General features: G+C 32.6%; 1 protein-coding gene and 1 non-coding gene across 2 annotated transcripts; both read left to right on the forward strand.

Annotated features, from left to right (window-relative positions):
• The first annotated feature begins 1,273 nt into the window (after positions 1-1,273).
• Positions 1,274-1,380, forward strand: LOC133828327 (small nucleolar RNA R71). Its single transcript, XR_009890953.1, has one exon. It is a non-coding gene; the product is annotated as a small nucleolar RNA R71 (small nucleolar RNA).
• Positions 1,381-4,880: 3,500 nt separating this feature from the next.
• On the forward strand, positions 4,881-8,973 carry LOC133822860 (protein CutA, chloroplastic). Its single transcript, XM_062255316.1, has 6 exons — positions 4,881-5,153; positions 5,252-5,367; positions 6,119-6,181; positions 8,092-8,123; positions 8,346-8,440; positions 8,644-8,973. Exons 1-6 carry the CDS (start codon positions 4,957-4,959, stop codon positions 8,723-8,725), a joined length of 585 nt encoding a protein of 194 aa, XP_062111300.1. The 5' UTR covers positions 4,881-4,956; the 3' UTR covers positions 8,726-8,973.
• The last annotated feature ends 1,754 nt before the right edge of the window (positions 8,974-10,727 follow it).

The raw sequence follows: 10,727 nt of genomic DNA on the forward strand, positions 1-10,727 counted from the left end.
TGAGGTGTAGAATATGCCTTTGATGGTTGAACTTGTTGCTCATTTCTCCATTGGCCTCCAGACGATTGAGCTTGGTTGGAATCTCTCCAACTGAAATTTGGGTTGTTTCTCCAACCAAGGTTGTACGTATGAGAGAATGACTTGTTATACACCCCTAAGGCATTGCATTGCTCCACATAAACCCCCTCATTTCATTAAAAGATAAACAATCCTTAGCTAAATACTTCGTCCCTTCACAAACAAAGCAAGGTTCTTGTGGTTCCACTTGAGCAATCATGTGCCATTTTTGGTAATTTTTCGTCATTAAGACCTCAAACTGCTTTTTCAAAGCTTCGAGTTGAGCCTTAACACTATGCTCTTCTTGAAATTGATAGATCCCCAATGGTTTATGTCGGTTGGTGCTATCAGTAGCACTTGGACTAGTCCAGGTGTGAGATTTTTTCGCGGTTTCTTCGAGATATTCAAGAGCTTCGTCTAGTTATTATTCAAGGAATTCGCCATTGCATAGTGTGAATTCTAATTTCAGCACGAGTCTTTCACTTAGATCTTGTACAATTGGTAAATAAATGCATGGAAGAAATAGCCAGGGAGTCCATGTATTCTCCACGTAGACAACACAGTTTTCATGATGGTTGTCCGAGCTAGGGATGCATAAATTGATAAGGGCAAGCTTATAATATTTATAAGGCACGACCTCCATAGTACGAGCTTGACGGTATATCCAGCTCGTGGTAATTTGGAGATATGGCATGTCCGCGGATCCCCGAAGACCCGGATACAGTATACGATTGTTTATGGCCAGCCTGTGATATTTAATGTCCCAGATATTAGGAGACTATTTATTTCATGATCTATTCATATCCTAGTATAAATGGGAATATTTCATATTAAATGTAATAAATATGTAACTCCGTGATTGACTCACACGATTACCCAAACTTGTCCAAGGAATTTATCTATAAATACTGAGAATATTGGACAGGAAAAAGGGAATGATTCTGTAATACTGAAACTCTGTCAAAATAGAGAGAAAAAAGCAGTAATAATATAGACTCATGGACTATGTGGATTTTAACCACTGAACCACGTAAAAATATCAGTGTTCTTGAAAGTTATTTTCTTATTTCGGTTTATCATCAAGCACTAATTCAACCTTGTTATTTTCTTAATTCACTGTTGGCAAAAAATCGCGTCAACACATAGCATTTCTACAAACTGGCGCTCACGACTCATGAGGCCTTCATAGAAGTATCTGACCAAATGCCAGTTCTCATAGCCATGGTGCGGGCACTGATTCAACAGATCTTTGAATATTTCCTAGACTTGATAGAACGTTTCATTGTCCTTTTGGGAAAATGTGGAAATTTGTCGTTTTAGACTGTTGGTCTTATGGCTAGGGAAGTGTTTTAGAAAGAAAATTTCGGTCATTTCCTCCCATGTTCCAATAGACCTAGGTCTCAAAGAGTATAACCAGCTTTTGGCTTTTTCCTTTAAGGAGAAAGGGAAGAACTTTAGTCACACAGAATCGACATTTTCAGCTTGGTTATAGAATGTGGCTACTACCTCCTCAAATTCTCTAATATGCACGTATGCGCTTTCGTTTTCCATTCCATGAAATGTGGGCAACAGTTGAATCATGGCAGGTTTAAAGTTTAATGCGGGCATATTAGGAAGGAAGATAATGCATGAAGGTGTGGAAGTGCGAGTAGGATGGAGGTAGTCATTGAGAGTTCTCAGTTGGATTTCTTCATTGCGAGCCATTGCGAATGGATTATTATCAACTAAGGTTTGTGGAGAAGAATAATTGGTGGAAAGAGTTTCGGAAGAAGTGTCACTAGAAGTTTCATGATAATTCATCCATTCTTGAAAATCAGAATTAGATTTATTTTATTTTATGTTTTTTTTTTTTTTGGATTTTTTGTTAAACTTGTTCCCAGGTAGATTTGGAGGTTTTGGGGTGATCTTCAACGCCTTACTAGAACTCCCCGAGATTACTGAGTAAGTATGGGGGATCACAAGTTAAACCTTTTCGACCAAACAACCTTTAAACATAGTGAAATTGCTTATTTTGACAGAATAAGCTTGATTTTCTTATAGTAATAAGTTCAAAAATGTAATAGCGCAAAGGTATATGCTCGAAATGTTCCCAGGGCGATTGGGAATGTTGTCAAGGTACCGCTTTAGACCCACACTTGCCTAGACAGAACTTCTCAGGGCTCCCAGGTAAGTGTGTGTGTGTTGGGGGGGGGGGGGTAACGCTGTCACAAACCTTATTCAACAACCAATCTTTCTAGACAGAACAATATCAGTTTTTACCATTTGTAATATTACACCATTGTTCCCAATACTAAGTGTTTTATGATTGAAATTTTATGAATAATTTTTTATGCAATTTTATGTTTTTTTTTTCAAGGAAGAACTAAATTCTAAGGGAGACTAAGGGAAAAAAAATAAGAACCTAAAGCAACAAAATAGTCAATACAAAAAAAATAAAGAAAAGAGAATTGAAGTGAAGATAAAATAACAAGCTTAATTTCTTTTTTTTTTACAAATATTTATTAAACTAAAAAAATAGAAAAGAAATTAAGAAAGAGAAATGGAATAAGAATTAACTAAAAAGTAAAAAAAAATTATATAAATTTATATAATTCTCTTTTTATGTAACAAAAAGGAAGGAAAAGAAAAATAAAAATAAATATATATATTTTTTTTACCTTTTTCTCTATTTTTTTGTTTATATATATATAATTTTTTTGTTTTTTTAATAATATTCAAATTAACTAAAAATTAGTAAATAAAACGATACAACCCACAAATAAAAAAATACTATGCTAACACAATTTTCATACTAACAAAAATACAAATAAAGTTACAAATATTTTGGTAAAAATTTCAGTAAAACTTTTGAAAGCTATCTCCTCGGCAACGGCGCCAAAATTTGTTTAATGTCCAAGATATGACAACCACTAAGCGGTAGTTGTAGTAAAATCGGACGGTCGATCCACAAGGAGGTAACCTAAAACTAAAAGATTAGTAGAAAACAACACAAAATGTTAGTAACATGAAATAAATAAAAATAGAAATGAAAAAAGATTTGAGAGTTTGGTGTTGTCTTTTTGATGAAATGATAAAATGAGACAAGTGAAATAAAAGTAAATTGTAATCAAGAGTTGAGAAGTAGAAAAGTTTCAAGAATCATCCATATGCTTGTTTGGTTACTTAGTTACTTGATTTTATAAAAATACATAAGTAAATAGTTCACATCCCAACATTTACTTGGAAAATCTAACATTAAAGTTCATATTCTTTTCTAACAAAAGTCCATTTGAGTTATAAAGTTCTTTAAATTAGGAGCACAATGTTAATCTTATGAAAAATCTAAAAATGATAAAATACCCAAGGGCAATAATGCAATAGAAGATTGAACATAAAATTATATATCAATATTATTTTTACTAGTCAGAAACACATAGAAAGAGCATGACTAATACTATATACTATTAGCACAAGTAAATAAAGATAACAAAATAAAGATGAGGATGAAAGAACATAAACAACTCAAATGCATTATATTAAGAACATAGTAAATCAAAGTAGCAAAATAACATCATTAGCATATGAAATAATCCCTAACATTCTTAGGTAGATTAGACCATTATGCTCATGATTCTCACAAAATTCTAAGAAGAAAGTATGAGAAGAAAGTAAGTAGAAATTTTGCTATAGTTTCTTTTCTCTAAAATTACATATCAAATGTGAAAGAAAAATCCCTATTTATAGAGAGAGAAAATGACTAAACAGAAATTAAAGAATAAATGAGGTTTACAAAATAAATCTGAAATATTAATAATAAAATATGATTTTGAAAAATTAAATCTTATTATTAATATTAACCTATCTATTTTGCTGAATGGTCATTTTGTCCTTTTTCTAAAACACCACAAAATGTGAGCTTTAAAGCTCAAAGTGGAAGGTTCAAGACCCAAAGAGCATAAAAAATGGCCTGGAAACACTATGACAACTGGTGGGTTTTTGACCAATTCGCAGCCATTAGAGGCATGCCACGTGAACGGCTAGCTGAAGGAAGGGAGAGGCTTGGTTGACTGGGTCAACAGGTTGGAATGGCTGGGAGGCTCGCGGGTCAGCAGGCGGGTCGTCGGGCTGGGGCGCGGGTCACGCGGGTCAGCTGGGGCTGGGACGCGGACAAGTGGCGCGCGCTGGAGGCAGCAGTTAGGCACCCTGGGCGACACGTGGTAGGCTGTGATGATGACACCTGGTGGGATTGGCAAGGAGAAAAAGGCAGCTAGAGAGGATGCGTGCCTGGGCTGCTATTTGGGCTTTCTTCTTTAAAAAATGCAACATTTTCTTTGTTTTTTCAATTCTATTTGTTTCTTTCTTCTTTTTTTCTTTGTTTTCAAGTGCGTAAATTAAAATTAAATATTTTAATTTATAAATTAAATCATATTAATTTTATAAAAATATTAATTGAAACTTACTTTATTTATTTTACTATGAAAATCAATAAATATATATTTTTAGGCACTGATCAAAACATTAAGGGTGAATAGTTATATGCCCTTTTTGAGGTTGAGGTTGTACAGCAGAATTCACCTAACTTTTTTTTATTATTTAGTCTTTTGCGGTATGCCCTTTTTGAGGTTGAGGTTGTACAGCAGAATTCACCTAACTTTTTTTTATTATTTAGTCTTTTGCGGCAAATTTCCTTAGAATTTTTTTTTTTGTTCTTTTCTTATTAATCCCTATCCCAGTGCAGTGGTGGACAAGTGGCATCCCCAGGAAAGGAGAATCGGGTTTGCTTTTATACCTATCCTAATTAAGAGCATCAAGAAATGAATCCCAAACAGGCCGCTTCAAGAGAGAGCCCAAACCCAAACCCAAACCCAAACCCACCCAATAACCCCACCCATCGACTACAAAGCCATTCCGATTTCACATATGGCTTCCACACTGTGTTGCAGAGCCAGGGCTTCACCCATTTTCTCCTCCTCCTCCACTATACGACGTCGTTTGCCCCTGATTGGGGCGTTTTGCATGCTCAGCTTTGGCTTTTGCAATCTCTCTCCTTCATTTTCTTCATCTTTCTCCGTCAAAACGGGTTGTGCGCAGTCTCTCCCTTTTGTCCCTCTCTTAAAGTACCACTTCTTCTTGCTCGTTCTCTCTCTTCATACGTTCTTAATTCGTTTATAATTTAATGTTTTTTTTTGGTGTGCGTTAATTGTTGTTTGTTTAGATCAAAGTTCAGTACCCAAACACCAGCTAAGAGCTCTAGTTCTATCAGAATGGAGAGTGGTAGCGACACTGTTCCCAGCATCGTGGTCTACGTTACTGTACCCAACAAAGAAGAAGGTTCGTTTGTGTCGTAGTTTTTCTGAGCTGGGTTTTCTTTATTATTTTGAAAGAGAATTGCTTAATTTTAGTCTTACGTAACTGGATTGATCCTTGTGTTTCAAAGAAAATTGGGTATCTTAGAATATGGATTAGTATAAAATTTTGGGTTTGATGCATTATGATTAATGTTTTGTGTTATTTTTCAGTTCATTGCTGTGTTTGTTTAATGAATTTGAGCCTTTGGTACCATTTTCCGGTGATCACTCCTAGACTCAAGTACATTTGAACATAGAGCAAAAGTATATATAAGAGATTTTTGCTCTTAGTTTGTGAGCATTGTACATGTTATATAGTGTAGTATTTATTTCATATATTAGATATTAACTCGTCATCATGATTGCCTGGTTGCAATGTTAGCTGATTTTCATTGTTACTAATGACGTTGGAGTTATGTAATGCTGGAGACTCTTGTTTATGGAATCATTGACAAGGACGCAGCATGCCATTTGTCTAGTAATTTAAAATTATGATGGTTTGAATTTTGGAAAAGCAGCATTATACAGTACTATGTATCAGCTTATAGGATCACAAAATATGTTGCCATTTTTTATTTTCTTCTTGCTGTCTTTTTTATTATCATTATGCCCTTCTTTTCCAACCAGAGTAAGAGAGAGTACAAGTGTTGAGCTTTTAATATTTGGTAGGAAGATGTAACATTTTAAACTTGGATAAACACCTTAATCTTAATCTTACATGATCTTTTTTGCAGGAAAGAAGTTGGCGGAAAGCATTGTTAGGGAAAAACTTGCAGCTTGTGTTAACCGAGTACCAGGTATGTGCTTGACATGGTTCCAAAATATATTAAAGGTTCCTAGCTGCATATGATCATTCAGCTGTTTATTTATTTATTTGCTTATAATTTTGTTCAGAACTTAGCTGGGAAGATGATAGATAGATATATTTTTTTGTTCGTGTTATCGAATAGATATGTGTCATCTTATTTGTTAATTTTTATTTATTATGGGACAAAGGGTTAAATTTTCCCGTCTAAGTATCTAACACACTCATTATCTTCTCAACACTGCTCAATCGTACATCTTTCTCAATCGCACATCTTTCTTCTCCCTCATCTGATTCTTCACTGCCATTCTCACTGTTAGAGGGGAAAAACACCACGCCAAACCAGCACCACCTGAGAGAGAAAATTCAGAAAACCAAAGAGAAAATTACAATCCTTTTTCATATAACTCTTCTGCCTAAAAAAACTAAGAAGTGATGAAAAACATATATAATTGTGAAACTTAAATCATTAATAAAATTACAGTAAGTAGAGCATCAAGAGATTTTAAAATATAATGTAGAAAAGTGAACATGGTAGCTAAGAAGATGAAAAGAAAAGGATCTGATTATTTCTTTTGTAGACAAGCTTGCAATAATGGCTGCTACAGGAGAACATTTATTTATACTCTTAACCAATATCATAGTTGCAAAAACCATTACAATAGTCAAGTTGATTGTTTTGTGCTTATTTATGGTTTCATGGACTCTGCTCCTCCTTTATTTGGATTAGAAAATTTCGTGTTAAATAAGTATGTTTTAATTGGTTTCTAATGAATCAAAATAAAACAAGACAAGACACCTCATGTATTCTTTTTTTAACACAACAATAAACTAACACGGTACCTTTGTAAAACGCTAACATTCATTGTTTTCGTTAACTTTTTTTTTTGAGTTCCTTTTTCCTTCCAACACTATAAGAGTTTACAAATTAGAAACCCATCTTCCTATAGTTGATTTAGCTTCAGCTTAGGCCGAATGGGAAGAAACAAAGTTTTAAGGAAGGTTGTTTTAAGGAAGGTTAACAGTTCCACAGTCTTCAACACGTGTCTGTCAATTCTAGTCTGGTGACTTCTAATGCATCTAATTGTGGAGGTTGCGATGTTGGTTGCATTCTCTCTGACAAAAAGAACTTTCCAAAGGATTCCAAAACCTGTGGAGCTGGTCCATTCCCAGATTACCTTGAACTACATGTTCAGGGAGGAGCGCGCCAGAAAATAGCGCAATTCTCAGTTTGGTGCCTTCAAAAGATGTAATCTACTCAACAAAACAGCCCAATGTTTTATTTGTGCGGCGATTTTGAGTGCCTTCACTATATCTCACTTGTTATGAAGTGTCACATCACCCTATCATTAGTTATAATCATTAACTGCTTTATTAGTTATTTATATATTAATACAAGTAGATGATGTGATATTTCATGGTAGGGTGAGACATGTTGTAGACAAGTGCTTTTTCTTCATTTTCAGCATTTAAAAAGTTCTTTGATCTGTTAACAGTAACTAATATCTCTGAATCAATGGCCCTCGATCAGTGAGATATGAGTGATAAAAATGGATACCAAGTGAAATTGCCAACAAAATATGCTCCAACCAAACCAACCGTCACCTCTCTTTCTAGGCAGAAAGCCTAGTTTTTGAAAAAGGAAAATAAAAAAACTTCTCTTCTGTTGGGATAGTCTAGTTTATATGTGAGAAAGATGTATTATATATAATAAATAGAATGATCTGGAAAGGCAATAGTAATAAATGAAGTGTCTTATTTGATAGGAAATTTGAATCCCCTTTCTTTTTATGTATCATACTACTATCTTGAAATTCTTATATCATATTTGCTTTCAATTAGTGTCACTATTATTTTTCAAGGTTAGCTAAGCATAGTGAATGATAAACTTTGTGACCACAGGTATTGAATCAGTCTACGAGTGGGAAGGAAAGGTATGAATTAGTTAGCCATCTACACACTACGCAGATAGTTTTATGAAAGCCTTTTAGGCCTCTGTTTCTATTGTGCCAATCTGGCTACTACTATTATGCTAACTTGTGAACTATAGTTCCTCTCCCTACTAGGCTGCTAACTAAATAGTCAATGAAGTTAATAGTAGAAACATTATGATTTTTTTTTACTTAATTTATTGTGTTTTGCTAAAATAAGAACAGATCCAGTCAGATACTGAAGAACTTCTCATAATCAAGACTAGACAATCCCTTTTGGAAGCGTTGACGAAACATGTTGAGGAAAATCATCCATACGAGTAAGCCCAAAGCTTGTTTATGCACTGTTATTTATTTCTCAGTTAAGCTTTGTTCTTCCCCTAGAAACCTAATTCACAAAATGGATAAACAAGTTCATTGTCTGCTTGGTGTGTGCACCAATTCCATTGAGCTTCACTCTGAACTTGAGAAAGTGTATCTTGACAAAGACATTTTTCTGAGCTTTTAAATGATTCTTGTTCAGGGTTCCAGAAGTTATCGCCTTGCCAATCCACGGGGGAAGTACACCGTACCTAAAATGGCTCAAAAACAACACAAGAGACTGATTTCTTCTTTAAAGCTAATAAGAGAGTTCAAGCACATATCTAGAATGTCGGGAGTGTTGCATATTATAAGTACGTGGAATTGGGAGTTTTCTTCTGATTTCCTCTCTCTCTCTCTCTCTCTCTCTCTCGGTGTGTTAATGCATGTTGATAAAATCTTAATATAACATAATGATTCTCTAATCTACTTAGTCAAATTTGAAATATTTTAGATTTCTTATTATTTAGTGTAATTATTAATTTTGTCTTTAGTCATTCCTTTTATTTTTTTCAATTTATAATGTATGTTTTGTTTTATTTTTCATGATTATTTTTAATGTATTTTTTAATATTTTAAAGTCAATTTTAAGTTATTATTTTTAACGAAACCAATGGAGGAGGGGTAGTGACAGCAGCATTGTTTTAGATACATTAGATATTTTTCTTGCAATAAAATTTTGAATATTTAAATACTATATTTTATAAACATTGGTTAGTAAATATTTCTAACAAAAATAATTTGTTTATTATTGTAATTTGTACTAAAACTTTCATCCTAAGAATTTTCCTTTTAAATTTATTCATAACTTTAGGATTTGATTCATTCGCGATTATAAAACTATATTATAAAATGAAAATTTAGATTTAGTGATTGAAAATATATTTTTAAAAGTATGATTAGTTCATTATCTGAAAATTTAGATTTAGTGACTCAAAATATATTTTTAAAAGTATGATTAGTTCATTATCTAAAAATTTAGATTTAGTGACTGAAAATATATTTTAAAAAGTATGATTAGTTTTTTCTCTGTAAATTGTTTTTGAATTTTAGAAAATTGAATATGTGATTAGTAAAAAAATCTAAAAAATATAACATAAGTATAAGATGTGATCGATTGAGCTGGATTTAAATACTATATTAATTTAATATTTTGTTTGTAAACAAATATTGTATGATATTAAATTTACTAATAAATTCAAGCAAATAAAATTTAAAAGGGAATATACTCATTTGACATCTTATGTTTTTGCAAAATATTATTTTGGTACCCTTTGTTTTCAATAATGTTCATATAGTATCCTGAATTTTAAAATCATATATATTTGGTACCCTAAACTCAGATTTGATAGATTAAATTTTGTCAATATAATCAAACTGTTATCAGTTATATGTAATTATGTAATTAAATTTAAATTTGTAACTTATATAATTGATAGCAGTTTGATTAAATTGACAAAATTTTATCTATTAAATCTGAGTTTAGGGTACCAAATATGTACGATTTTAAAATACAAAGTACCATATGAGCATTATTAAAAATAGAGTGTACCAAAATGATACTTTGCAAAAATATATAATACTATATGAGTATATTCTTAATTTAAAATTCATATGTTTAAAACATCAATGCTAAAAAATCATGAACATTTTATAGCTAGTTATTAATTTAATTAATGATGTTTACATTCTCCAACAACAAATGAAAATTTTTCTTGAACATTGAAAATTGAAATCATATCCTAAAGTTAAAGACTTAATTAAGGGGTCGATCACTGTAACATTCTTCAGAAATGGAAGTGTCCACCGTTAGTGCATTTTGCAAAACAACTTTTCTTTACATTTAGAGGGGGGCCCTACATACCAATACGTAGAAGCTCTCCTGATATGTTCAATACAAGGAATTAAAGATCTAAGTTGCTGAATAAAAATATCAAAATCACAAAAAATAGCATCATGTCCATTATCTGGAGGCTCCCAGTTCTTCTGCTTGACTGATTTAGCAACTGTTGGCAACATGTAGTAGGTACAATTGCATTCTTATCATCTGCAATATATCTGATAGAGTCAAAAGGGTTGGAATTTAACTTCTCAACAATCTCATTATTTTTGGAACATCCAAACCTGCCAAGTAATCACAGCTGAAAATATATTTGTCTCTAGTTCCTCTTTCTTTGTTGCACCGTAAACCAATGCTTTTTCTTCTACTGGTTGTGATAGTTTATAGCATGGTAATTATAATAATAT

The sequence above is a fragment of the Humulus lupulus genome, chromosome 3, assembly GCF_963169125.1.
Source record: "Humulus lupulus chromosome 3, drHumLupu1.1, whole genome shotgun sequence".
Lineage (NCBI taxonomy): Eukaryota > Viridiplantae > Streptophyta > Magnoliopsida > Rosales > Cannabaceae > Humulus > Humulus lupulus.